The 13493-nt window shown below is 42.2% G+C and overlaps 1 protein-coding gene across 3 annotated transcripts in view; it reads left to right on the top strand.

Moving 5' to 3' along the window:
* The first annotated feature begins 4321 nt into the window (after positions 1 to 4321).
* GPAM (glycerol-3-phosphate acyltransferase, mitochondrial) overlaps positions 4322 to 13493 on the top strand; it is a 29907-nt gene continuing 20735 nt past the window's right edge. Inside the window, exons 1-5 of one of the 3 annotated variants that reach the window (XM_036385607.2) lie at positions 4322 to 4342; positions 4568 to 4728; positions 6178 to 6285; positions 8263 to 8385; positions 11330 to 11403. In XM_036385607.2, the coding sequence (XP_036241500.1) occupies positions 6241 to 6285; positions 8263 to 8385; positions 11330 to 11403 (242 nt within the window). In that variant the 5' untranslated portion in view covers positions 4322 to 4342; positions 4568 to 4728; positions 6178 to 6240. Of the gene's footprint in view, positions 4343 to 4567; positions 4729 to 6177; positions 6309 to 8262; positions 8386 to 11329; positions 11404 to 13493 lie in introns of all 3 variants that reach the window. The other 2 variants (XM_036385605.2, XM_036385606.2) reach the window with 2 other exon arrangements.

Raw genomic sequence — 13493 nt, 5'->3', positions numbered from 1 at the left:
TGGCCCATACTGCCCTTAGCTCTCAGATTTCTCCATTTTCTATTATATTCTTTGCTTTCTTTTTTAGAAGGGTAGAAAGCAGTTCTGGATTCCTGGAGAGGGAACTAGATGAGAAGAAAGTCTTTGCTTTTTGCAGAGAAATTGACAACAAGTACAAGTTTATTTGGCTTGGCAATAAAGTTATTAGTGAAACTTGAAGTACCTGCAAATGCAATTTATCCTTTAAACACCAGATTGCCCCACACATACCAGTTTGTAATGATTTACAAATGGATAATAATTTGGAATATCCAACAGAATTTAGGGCCTATATGCCATAAATTAGTTGCTTCATCTGTTGTTTTTTACATAAAATCAGGTCTTGGATAGAATGTCAGCTTTGCAAATACCCTCAAGAAACAGAAGTGGAAAAGTGCAACCACCCTTGTAATACATCCCCCTTGCTCTCAGCAGGCAGGGGGAAGCCTGCATTGTTATGGCAGATAATTGCTCAAGGCACGAGTATGGGAGAATCTTGTTCCAAATTCTGCCATTCCTCATTGCTAGAGTTAAAATGCTGGCAAATCCCTTTGGATAGTTAGGATTTTCTGATTTGTACAAAATGCAAGTATGTGTGTAATTTCTTGATAGAAAAATGGTGCTAAGTTTGGAAGTGTAAAAGTTAGTTATACTGGGTTTAACCCAGTTAGTTATACTGGATCTTGCTGTTAGAACAAAGCCTTTTTTGTACTAATGTGAGTAACAAGGAGTTCAAGGGAAAAGCTAGGACCAGCTTGGGCTAAAATGCCCTTATCTTTTCAAAATTACAGAAACACAATATATTTCATAGGAGAGTGTCACTGTACTCCTAATGAATTTTGTATTTGTTCTCAAGATAAGGGGGATGAAATAGAAAAGAAAAAATCATTTGTCTTGAAAGGAGATATTAAGTATACTCAAAGCATTTTTACATACAATCTTATCAGCCCATTTTGTGGCCACTTGCCACTCTCAGATGCTCTTAATATATTGTATACCAAAGGCAATAGTGCTGACACTGAGTTCTGCCACTGCCAAACTGCATATTCATTATTGTTCATAGTCATGTGAGGTCAAGTTCGGTCACTGCAAACAAAGAACCTTTGTCTGGATCTTTACTCCCTCCTCACACAGTTTTTGGTTTCCTAACTTTTGTAATGCTCCCCAAGTTGAAAGTTTCTTTTTCAAGAGGATGCTGTGTACTCTTTTGTAAACATGTCTCCATTACTAAAAGTGACATCATGGGAATCGCTGGAAATGAGCTCAGAGAACAGAGCCAGGGCAGAGCTGATGTAAAAAGAAGTCCCCTTGTCCCTGCTCCCTCCTCCTCTGCACAGAATTGTCCAGCAAACAGGTACTTTGTTGAACTCTGCTGGAAGCTTCATGAGGAATTTAAACATAGGGAGGACTAATCATTATTTTAGAAAAAAAGAGTCCTGCCAGCTCTTTTTCCTCTGCAGGCTGCTATGCGTGAATGTGGTCAGCAGCTTATTCACACAAAGCCAGGGTTCTGCTCATTGGCCATCATATGCAAATCACCTCCCTGGACTCATTGGCACGGCAAACACTTCAGTTTAAGGACTTTAAAAAGATGGATTGCAAAACTCAGGCATGCTCCCGCTCCTACTGAGATCAGTGGCAAGCCTCCCATTGGCTTCAATGGAAGCAGGAGAGAATCTCCCTTTTCTGGAAGTGAAAACCTAGCGGTATTTGGGCTTTTTGGAGCACATGCAGCTCTGAAAGTCTGTTCCTTCGGGGCATTCCAAAATTTTTCCCATTTGCTTGATTCCATGGCAACACAACATCACCATCAAGCTTTCAATACTGAAATGAGATTTTACTACTAAGCCTGAGGATTTATACAAGTGTAAAAAGATCTTGCTAAGCTGCAATTCCCATTAGACTAATTCAGGATCCTTTTCAAATGAGTGACGAAATTATCTCTGGATTTATTTTACAATCAGCCAAAAAATTTTTAAGGTTTGAAAAATGGGAAAATTACTCTACAATCATATAAGAAACATTTTTCATTATTACACAGAATCACTGTTTAAGTAAAACACTATATCTATTTACTATCCTTTTCAAAACAGTCTAAAGAATAGCCTAAGCAGTTTTCTCATAAATTATACTAAAATCAGACTCTAGAGACTGCACAAAACTACAACAAAGCCATTGAAGCTTTTCTTCTGATTTTTTGTGTTACATATATCACAGAAATAACTGTTTTGCAACCAGAAAAAATATACCAGTGTAAAAGTGTAGAATGAAAAACCAAGCCAAAACCTCCTGTTAGGTTTTAAATGTACTATAGTTCATCTTTTATAGAGGGAAGCAAAGCAGACAAGCTGGCTTTACACTCAGTGGTTGAGAGTTTGCTGTGAGTTACACCACAGCACACTGAAAACAAGTCCCCTCTTTGAGCCCCTATTTTTATGAGTGGAAGGAGAAAAAAAATCAATGTGATTCCACACCTAGAGAAGGTTGTGGGTAAGCAGTATTGAGGGTCTTTCATAAAGTACCTACTAAAAAGCTCACAAACAACACCACAAATGCAGTGAAACAAATTATTCAACATCAGTAAGAATTTTAAGGGCCTTATGTTTCCTGCATTTTCTTAGACTTGATATATAATTTCCATCTCTCTTATATTCAGCTTTCATGTAATCCAGCTCTTGAATCATCTCCTCCAATGTGATTTCTATGATTCAAGCTCTGACTCCCCTCCCTGCACAGACTCACGCTGGAAGCAATGACCAAGATGTGGGCTGCAGCATTTTATTGGGACATGCTTCTGTGATCTGCTCCTTATACAAAGAGAGTTACAAAAGCACAGGATGTAACACTGGATTTCACTTTTCTGATTGGAATTCAGAGCTTCCCCTTTCGATGCTTCCAACACCCCTGGGTCAAACCCTGAGTGTTTGACGGGATGTGGCCCTGCTGCCGATCACCAGATCAAAGACACAAATACTGGACTGCTTATTGCCAGAAACACAAACTTTATATGAGTTGTACATTTCATGTTTGTACATTTCACAGTTGTACATTTCTAGCTCATATCTTCTTGTATTTTTTAATTTGAAGAGTAGGTGTCTTTTATTCCAACAGCCACGTTGCAACAAAATAAAGTATTTTTCCTTGCTAAAGGAGGAAAATTCAGACTCAAAATCCCTTCTGACCCACAAACTGCAGAGTGCTCTTCGTAAACTACCAGCTCTAATACTCCAGTGGTATTCCCCGGAGGCACTCAGTTGTGGGAACTAGGGCACTTCTCCTATGCATGCAGCAGTTAGGGTTCTATCTACGCATTTTCCTTAATGTATGAAAGGCAGTTGTAATTCTTACAATTCTCATTTGTAATAATTTCAAAACAACATCTAGAAGGAAGACCTCAAGGGGAAAACTAACACTTTTTGCTACTTAAATCTCTAAGCAGAGTATTTGCATTCGTATAAACAGTATCTTTTATTTTGTCACTTTATTCCTGTATTGCACTGCTGTGATTTGGACATTCAAAGAAGAAATATAGGCACGAGCCTTTCTGCTGGGCTGTAACTCAAGCCACAGAGAAACTGTCTTTAAATAGCCCAGGAATGCCAAAGCCAAACAATACTCTCGCCCTTGTCTGGTTACATGCAGCAATCTCAATCAACATTTACTTTTGCGCTCAGTAAAAGGCAAACTGGCACTGCTGCAAGGCCGGGCGGGCAGATCGATACCTGTCCTGAAATTTCTGCGATTGCTCGCAGCGGCAACTCTGAGTCGCTGCAAACCCATTTAAAGACTTCACATCACTTTTCTAGCGTATTCTTGTTCAGCAGCTCAGATTTGAGAGCTAAACAGCCGTGAGTCGCTGCTCTCTCTGGGCTGGGGGAGGTGGGCGGTGGAAGCGGCTGTTGAATAATACAGCGGCTGCACCAGGGCAGGGCTGGGCACGGCCGCGGGGCGAGGGCTGTGAGGGCGGGAGGGCAGCGCCGGGGGCCGGGGCCCGGGGCCGGGCAGGGCCGCGCTGCGGACCGGGCGCTCAGGAAGTCGCGTCAGGCGCGGCGCCGCCGCGGGCCCGGCGGGAGAGCTGGGGCAGCAGCGGAGCCCGCGGTGAGTGCGGGCCCGGGGCCGGCGGTGCGGTGCGGTGCGGAGCGGAGCAGAGTGGAGCAGACCGGGCAGCATGCACGGGCCAGGCGGCAGGCGCGGGCGGCGCGGGCCGGGCCGCGCGGGCGGTGCTGCCCCCGGCGGCGGGGCGGGGCAGCGCAGCGGCTGCCGCGTGGCGGGAGGGGCGGTGCGGCCGGAGCAGCGCGGGGCAGCCGGCGGAGCGGCAGCGGCGGTGCGGAGGGTGCGGGCCGGCTGAGGGGCGGCGGGCGCGGGGCCAGGTGGGCGAGGGGAGCCTCGGCCGTCCCCGCGGGGTTCCGGGGGCCGGTGGCGGCGGCTCCCCGCGGCCGGCGCTCGCCCCTCGCGGCGGCCGTGGAGGCGCGGGGCGGCCCCTTGGCAGCAGCGGTGCCCGGGGCCCTGCGCACCCCCACCGCGCTCAGCGCCGCGGTTTTATTTATAGCAGGTCTGGTGAGCGGCGGGGCTGGAGCCCGGAGCGCTGCCGAGGGAGCCCTGGTGAGCCCAGAGCGCTGCTGGAGCCCGCGGGGATGGCGGTGGCCGGCAGGTGAACAGCGCCAGCGCCGCAGCGGGCAGCGGGCGCTCGGGGGGCGGGTTGGCTCACAGGTACGTATGCGGCTCCTGCTGCTGCTGCTGCTGCTGCTGCTGCTGCTGCTGCTGCTGCTGCTGCTGCTGCTGCTGCTCAAACGGGCTTTTAATTGCGTATTTTTTAAAGTTCATCTTTTGTGTATACCGGTGCAGCCAAGGTCACCTTGAGCACGAGTGGGACGCATTTCTGTTCCACTATTAGAGGTCTTCAGGCTTTTTTTTTTTTTTTTGGTATTTATTGGGAGGGTTATATAGTAACTTGCCTGAGGACTAATTTAAATAAAAGGCGGATTGGATGTAACAGCCAGCAAAGATAAAGGGATGAGTTCGGTACTTGGGCTGTGCAAGGATACGCATGGTCTGCATGGTTATACCGGTTCGGACTCCAGGTTGTAGTGGGAGCTCTCTGCGTGCACGTATTACGGGATGGGTTTGTGGCAACTTGGGGAGGGCACTAGGAAAAGCAAAAAGGTTGGACTAAAGTTTTAGGTCTTGCTCTTGCAGGTGTTAGCTTAGCATTCTGGGTGGGAACAATCTCTTTCCTGATGGCCCACAGCTTGGCCACGATAGAAGTTTCCTTGCAGTGACAGATGGAAGAGGAGGTTTTGCCTCTTTAAAGTGCTGGGATTCTTATTTCAGTGGCTCTCAATAACAAAGCAGTTTAATTTGTAGTCTTTTGCAAATACACTGTACAACAGTAAGTTGTTTTAGTATGTTTGCTGTTCCTTTTTTTTTTGGCCAAGGGAGAATTATTTACCGTGCTCATACTATGAGCTACAAAACTTCCATTTCAAAATAATTAATCAAGTTGAGATTTCCTTACTTCTCTTTTATCCCACAAGACTGAAATGTCACTTATCAGCAGCATGTTCACATTTAGATGTGTGCTTTTTTATTGAGCACTCCTTCTTCCCAAGGAATTTGCAAACTGGTTTGACTGCAGCTAGACCAGACACATAAAATATACTGTGGGATAGGATTAGGTGAGAACATTAATGACAGTTTTTGTAGATCATAGGCGTCCTTGAGAAGCAAATTATGAAAGAGCAAGGTCAGAGTGCAAGAGAATAGTAAACTTATGAAAGTGTCTGACATGCGTATCCTTATGCCTGCGGGGTTTAAACCATGCAGTAAAGAACAGTGGAAAATTACAAGGGGACTATAGTGACCTGTTATGGGAAGAAGGGCAGGGAGAGAAAGTGTGCAGGAAGCTGGTTGGTGTGCTGTGTTTTTGGAAGTCAAATGTGCTGGGGTTTTAGCATATTAAAATCATGCCAATTTCTAGCTGCAAGGAAGTGTCTTTGGAACTGAACTTTTACTGAAGGGTGAAAAAATACCAGTTGCCTAATTTATTGCTAGATGCCTGGCACTGAAATTAGGTGTGTGTTTCTGTGCATGCATATAAATATATGAATATACAGATAAAAAGGATATCCTTATATATATGCACATGTTATTATTTTGCAGTTTGTGATCTTCAGTTCAATTCCTGTGTCATGGATGAAACTGCTTTGTCCCTTGGAACAATAGATGTTTCCTATTTATCCACCTCAGCAGACTGCAGCATCAGTAGATGTAAGCATTCCACTGAAGAGTGGGTAAGTAAAAATTGGGGATGTTACTGGCCCTATTTATCTTACTATTTCTTCAACTTGAATGTGGACTTTTTATTTTTATGAAGAATGAAGATAAGGAATTATGTCTCTCATGCATGATAAAGTTTGGTTTTGATTTAACTTGAAACATGAGGAGGAACCAACAGTTCAATTTTGTGCCAAAGAATAATGTTGCTAGAAAAGTAAAATCCTGTCAAACTCTATTGGTAGTCTTACAGTCGTCTGGTGTAACGTTGCTAATCATTTTATATAGCAGTAAACGTAGAGAATCCCATTCTGGAGTAGCCAAAGTCAAACAGAAAGTCAACTAGGAAGCTTGTTGCTCTTCTGGGTAGTGTAATTTAAAGTGTGCAGGTGAAATGGAGCTTGATGCTGAAGTTGCACAGTCATATAGGCATTGAAGCTGGAGCAAGAGTGCAGTCCAGGAGGAAGAAAAAATTGGTGGATATAAATAAGGAGCCTATTAAAAGTCTGTGTCCTCCATTGAGTGAGTCTTGGGATTTGGAGGGGACAAAGGAGAGAGCAGAGTGGTCTGGGTGGAGCCAAGAGCCACATGGGGACTGTACTGGTGGTAGATGATTTAGCAGCATAGGTCAGGAGGAATTAGACATGGATCTGGAGAGGAGGAGCTTGAACTTGATACAGAAGAAGAATTGGAAACATGGTCAGAGTTGAGGGAAAGGGCAGATGTCTTGGCAGCTGGGATTTCTATCTAGCTAGATCTAAGTTCCATGGAACAGCAAGCTGCAGTAACCAGGAGGTCTGTGAGAAAGTGGAATAAGGGCAAGCAAGTCAGAAGAGATAGAAAAGAGGTTTTGTAAGAAAATGCTGGAGAGGTATGTCAGGGGTTGGAGGCAAGCAGAAGGAAGATGACATTGTTAGAAAGTTGGTTTGTTTTGGAGTTAGCATTAAAGGAGGTGGTAGAGGAGGGATTATGGCAGGCTTAGCATCTTGATATTTGTTTATTTCAGATGGAAGAGTTAGCCTTGGAATATTTGCCAGTTTGTGCTGCTTGCCAAATATGATACATGCACAATTTAGTTTTTAAGCATCTTCAGCATAGCTTTTGACTTTCTGGGAGTTTCTCACTGGGCTGAGTATGTGATGATCTGCATTTGTGTCTTCAGTCTTGGTTCTACCCTATTGCTCTGCCACTTAAAAGTTCTGTTTTAAACAACATTTTGGTTTTGGTTTGGTTTGTTTCTGTAACTTCTCTTTTAATACTGGAAGTAACTTTCTTCTCAATAAAATCTGTGGTTTAAAAATGGCAACCCAGTTCTCATTCTCAAGCAAGCAATAATTCAGTAGACTTTAATGGAAATAATCAGGGTCTTTGGAAATATAGTTAACTACAATTTTTGCATTATGTCCTAACATAGAGAATGAGTTCTGTGAATGCAGTCGCTCTGGATTTTTTTTGTTCTGTAATCTTCAGATAGACAGTGTAACTTTAGAGAAGGCACAGGAGTTCCTTTTTCATATCACTCTGCTTGAAACTGCTGCAAGTGCCTACAGAGTCTATGGAGTTGATATTTTTGGTACATTGAGTCTTCTTGCAGATTTACAGAGTGATATTCAGTTGAACTTTAAAATGCATTGTTCATATTGCAAGCACCTTTACATTATTGAGAATGTAGTGTACTGTTAATTTCTTTCAGTTTTCTCAGCTGGCAGTTTCTTTGGTGTTTCTTAATTACAGTTATCATTCCTTTGAAAATTTTGTGTATCAGCTCAGGCAGCAGTGCTTACATAAGTACAACACTGAGATTTTGCTTTTATTTTTTAAAATTGTAGAGAAATGTTGGAAAAAATTCTACTTTACATAATTGAGGGGTAATTTTTTGTGTGTGTCTGGCAGCTCCTCTTCCTCAAATCTCTCCCATACACAGCAGAGCACATATTTCTGCACATTTACACAGTGGTCTTTGTTCTGCAGGGAGAGTGTAACTCTCGTCCCACTCTGTTCCGATCTGCCACTTTAAGATGGAAGGAGGCTCTGCTGAGCAGGAAAAGGCCGTTTGTGGGACGATGTTGCTATGTATGCACTCCCCAGAGCCGGGTAAGAAGATTATGGGATGGATTATGTTTGACAATAATGCATAGTTGCAGCGTAATGAAGTTGCAGTAGTTTCCTTACTTTCAGAATTAAGGTCACAATGTTTTTTACTTCATGAAGTGCTATAGTTTTTTACTGTTGTTTTCACTCCTTTCACTGTGGTTATATTTAATTTGTCATGGAATTAAAGCATGGCACACACCTGGTTTGCTGCTTAGTCTCCCACCTCCCAGTGCAGACTTACTCCTTGCACAAAACTCTCCAGCTCCTCAGAATTACTACTAGGAAATGGGATAGCAAAATTATCTGGTGTGTTAGATTAATAATGGGAATTTGGAGCATAGAAAAAGTGTGAAAGTTTGCTTTTAGGACACTTTAATTCTCTATCCACTGAGTAAATACAGTTTCCAACTTGCTTCGTCCTGTACTTGAGAGAACAAGTAAATTTTCTGCACCTGGCTGAATTTCTGCACCTGCCTCTCTGCCCAGCCTGGAAACAAGGACTGCCAGTTGTGATAGTGGGGATATTTGTCTGCTGGGAACAGTGTCAGGATGGTGGCTCTAGAGAGGTTGTGCAAGCTGATTTAAAATGTGAACTTTATTGAACGGCATTGGGCAGGCTTTCTGTAAGCTCAAGATGCAAAATGCTGATAAATGGCACAATACAGTCTGCAACCAGTTCATCATGTAATTTGGCTATGTGTACACCCTGAGCTTTAGATTGCACTCAGTTACACCTTCATTGGCTGGGCTAGAGGGAAAATTTGCTTCCCTCTTTGACCAAAGAGAAGTTATTTCACTCTGTTCCTCTGCCAGAACAGAAAATTGCAGCAATGACATACAAATGTGATAAAGAAATCCAAATGTATTGTGAAGGCTGTGTATGATATGGGCAACAAGACAAACAATTAGATAAACTGAGACTACTTCAAACTGACAAGTCAAGTGTTTTGACTTACAAAAAGGTGTGTGTGAATCCTCAGCTTAGGGCTTTATGCATTTAGTAATTAGCCTGTTAGTAATTAGGCTGTTCCTCTCAAACTGGGAATTATGCATTAAAAATAACAATCTCGTTCTGTATTTTGTCCATTTAATAAGAGACTAATTAACTATTCTGAGATCCCACTTAAGAATGGAGCATGACCTATTAAGCCCTTTGTCGCTTTCTGCTGTAAGGGAAAAAATACTGTCCCTGCACAGACAGTAACAAAGATAATGATCTCATTAGATTCTAAATACTTTTTTTGGAGCTGCCTTTTTCATTATTTTTCTTAAGAAAATAAATAAATGAGGCAAATTTCTTTTAAGTGTGCTGACCATACTAACAACTTGCCAATGCTAAGAGTGGAAAGTCTTGCTTCTCCCTCTCATTTTCCTTCCTGCTCTCCTGAGGGCTGATCAAGTTCACTAACCAAGCAGAAAACTACCTGCTTTATTCATTTAGTCTGTCTAGCTTAGTTTTTTGACTTGTCTGCATGAAGTTGGGATGTTAAAGGGTGTAATGAATGCTAGAGGTGTTCCAAGAGGTGAGGCATAGAGATCAGCAGGAAAGGCCAGGATGTGGTGGTGGGAGCTGGGCTTGTTCTTTGTGCCAGCAGGGAGATCCTGTATTGGCTCAGTTGGTTTCACAGAACCACATGCTCTGCCTGACACAGGACTGGAGAGGAGTTTAATAAGGAAAAGCTAAAGTGTAACAGTACTGCTGGAGGATGAGTTCTGTAGTGAGGTTTAACCTGACACTTGGAGCACTGCTATATACAGGTATAGACTGGCATTCAGTGGTACTGTACTTTGTTGCTGATTGTTTGGGAGACCAAGAACAAGTCATCTTCTCTTTGCCAGAACACATCATCAGCTTATCACATCCACAAAAAGTCACCAGTGTATAGTCAAAGACATTAGCATAACATGGAAGTTTCCTCTTAAGGCCTCAGAGCAACAATTGGTTGATAGTACAGCATGGTTGTACTTTAGCAGGGAGCAGAAGACTGCTCTCACTGTAGCACATAATTTCTACCTGATTTGCAAATGACGTAGGACAGTCATATATTTTAATTTTGTGGTAAATGGTGTGTCCTAAACAAAATACAAATGACTCTTACCTGACTCCCATTGCAGAATTGGTGATGAGGTTGTTTTGCAGCTCTGCTGTTGCTGGTGACCATCTTTCTCTTTGCTGTCCTTTTTTTTGTCTTCTTTGGCATGTACAGTTCCAGTAGTTTTAGCTGTAGTTCACTGCTGGCAAGGTACCAGTGTTATAATTCTATATCATTTAGGTAGAAAGAAATCAACCTTTTGGTCAAAGTATTCACTTGGACTATGGAAGAGTAGAATTTAGGTCTACCTGCTAAGGAATATTGGTTGTGGAAGTGCTCCTAAACTCACCCCACTTAATACCTTGGCATGTGGAGTCTGTAACAAGGCTGGACTGAGTTTGTTGTTCAGGCAGAGCAGGAAATGTGGAGATTTGCCACCTAACCATGGATGGATATCCTGACCCTTGGGCTGTTGTGACATGATGCTTGTTCTGCTGGCAAACTGGATTCTACAGACTGAGCATCAAATGCTGGTGGTTACAGTAATGCCCAGTGTGGCTTAATAAAGTTCTGTCTCAAAGATGAGTTCTGTATTATGATAAGTCCTGGTTTATATCACATCAGAATCTGCTGAAATATTGTGGCTTGAAGAGTCTAACAGTACAACCACACAGTAAAGCCTAGAGAATGCTTTGAAAGTATTGGACTTGAGAATAGTGATTAGAATTCCATTTTCATTTTAGGAGTTTGTGTACTGTATAGGCAGGTTCAACACTTCTCTGGTTTTGGCTTTGCTTATAGTACAAATGAAGAACATTGCATTATCTTAAATGTTATGATGAATGTAACAGACAAAGCTATTTTTATGTAATGAAATAGTCCATCAATCTTTTTTTTTCTTGGTTTTACAGGATAACTTCTTCAATTCTAGTATTCCTTCTTTGGGTCTACGTAATGTCATATATATCAATGAAACACATACCAGGTATTGTAGCAAGTGTTTCTTTTGCTTTTAAAATTCAATGTGCTCTGATTTTATGACAGAGAAATCTTTACTATGATCTGGACTGAATTGGTATATATTGTGGTCCTAAAATGCAGAGATTTGGTGCTGACTTCAGTATTGTGCTTGTTAAATCTGGCTGTGTGTATTTGGGAACTGGGCAAAGTCCGTTGGGGTTATAGACAAGAAGTGTAGGGGTCAAACCTGTTTCACAAAAAACCCGAAATTTTTTTAAAAAAAAGGTTCTTTCTTCTTTCATACACATGGCAGCAGCATCTGTGGCATAATATTGAGGGCACCCAATTTATTCCCTTATGCAGAATGACTTCAGGCTGCCCTTTAATTTACTGAGCAGATCTGGCTCACAAGTTAGGTGTTGACTATTACCTCTTATGGCAATTAACCTGATTATGTCTTATGAATCTGTCTCTTCTCTGTCTCAGTGGCAGAGTGCAGGTTCTGAAAAGTGTGGTATAAATGAAAAAAAATCTAAAAAATGAAGATGGGTCTTTGCGCTGTTGGAATCGTATCTTGTGTTCTGGGATGAAGATACTGGAATTGCACAAAAATATTCTGTTCTTTGGAAAGTTAATAATGCTTGCTAAGTTTTTCTTACAGTAATCATTAGCATAAGTAGGTCCTGCAGTGTTTGTTGTAGAGTCAGAGCAAACAAAGAGAGGCCAGCAGCCTGAAAGAAATGAGCCAAAGTGTCTGAGGGAAAGAAAGGCAGCATTGTGTGTGCTTGAGAGGGAGAAAGCTAATGTTAGAAGCTGTTCTTTATTAAATTTGTATTAATTATGGGTTTTTTAAGAGTTGAACTTGTAGTTTGGAGTACAGAAAAAGAACAGAAATACTGTTTAACTTTTTAAAAATCAGTTTTGAAAGTCTAATGCTTGAATGGTTTTGAATGGTCAAAGTTACTTGAATTGAAAATATTAGGAGAAAAAAATATGGGTTAATGAATTATTCTGAAATAAACACATCTCGCTCAGAATAGTGAGAAATATAGTGTCATTATAGTGTGAAAATGGGCAATTTTAATGAAGTTCTGATGTCTGATGGGCTACATAGTCACAGGTCCCTGGCTCTAGAAAGCAAGAGGGGTTCTCTTTAACTGCCAGCATGCTGTAATGTACTGACAGCCTTTATCTGAGGTACAACTGCCAGTTTTAAATGTCTCTTGACTGGTCCATTCTGTGTCATTTTTGTCTTCTCTTACTGATACATGATCAGAAACCAGATTTTTCCAATTAAACCATATTATGTCTAAGCTGTAAAATGAACGTAGAAGCTTTCATACCTTGACAGATCCCTGCAATAGCTGTGTGCTGTTCTGATATGTTCATAGTTACCAAAGAATATAGTCAGAAAGCATGTCCTTTGCTTTCTAGAAAAATCAGTAAGGCTCTCAAACTTTAAAGAGAAGGGGGATAAAGGAAAAAAGCAATTAAAACAGGGTCACCAGTCTTCTCTGACAGCACAAATAGCTGGTCTGAAAATTTATGTGATCATTCCATGCCGCTGTGTGCCCATGGCTCGTGCATGTGCACCCATCTTAATTACAGTTCACTCTAGGGCTTTGGCCTTTTGCAGTGTAAAAGTTCTGTCTCATCTTTCCTTGCTGTTTTTAACACATGTATAAATTTACTGAAGTGTGGTAGGGAGGTTTAACAGCCAAGATCAGTAACTCGAGTGATGACAGCGGGTGAGACGTTGGCGGGGCTCCAGCATGGAAACCACCATGAGCTTTGTCACTCATGGTTCAGTTTGGGACACTCACTGGAGCAGCAGCCAGGCATTGCACCAGCAGACCCTGGTGCAGGTCAGCAGACAGGACAGGACTTTTGCATAATACTTATTGCTCTGGGCTTAAAAATTGCCAGAATTTAATTTTTCATCCAACTATTAATTCTGCCCCATCACATCATCTCTGCTGTTTGGGGGTCCCAGGTGTTTGGTTTGTGTAAGTGGTGGCTTGTCCTGGTAAATGAGGGAGTGAGGAGAGGAATAGTGATGAATATCCACTGTGGGGGAAGGGGTGTAAGCCATTCCTGTGTCACAGGCATCTTCTG

Source organism: Molothrus ater, chromosome 8 (genome assembly GCF_012460135.2).
Source record: "Molothrus ater isolate BHLD 08-10-18 breed brown headed cowbird chromosome 8, BPBGC_Mater_1.1, whole genome shotgun sequence".
In the NCBI taxonomy this organism is placed as follows: Eukaryota; Metazoa; Chordata; class Aves; order Passeriformes; family Icteridae; genus Molothrus; species Molothrus ater.
The sequence above is the reverse complement of the archived record's forward strand: the minus strand, read 5'-3'. Positions and strand labels throughout refer to the sequence as shown.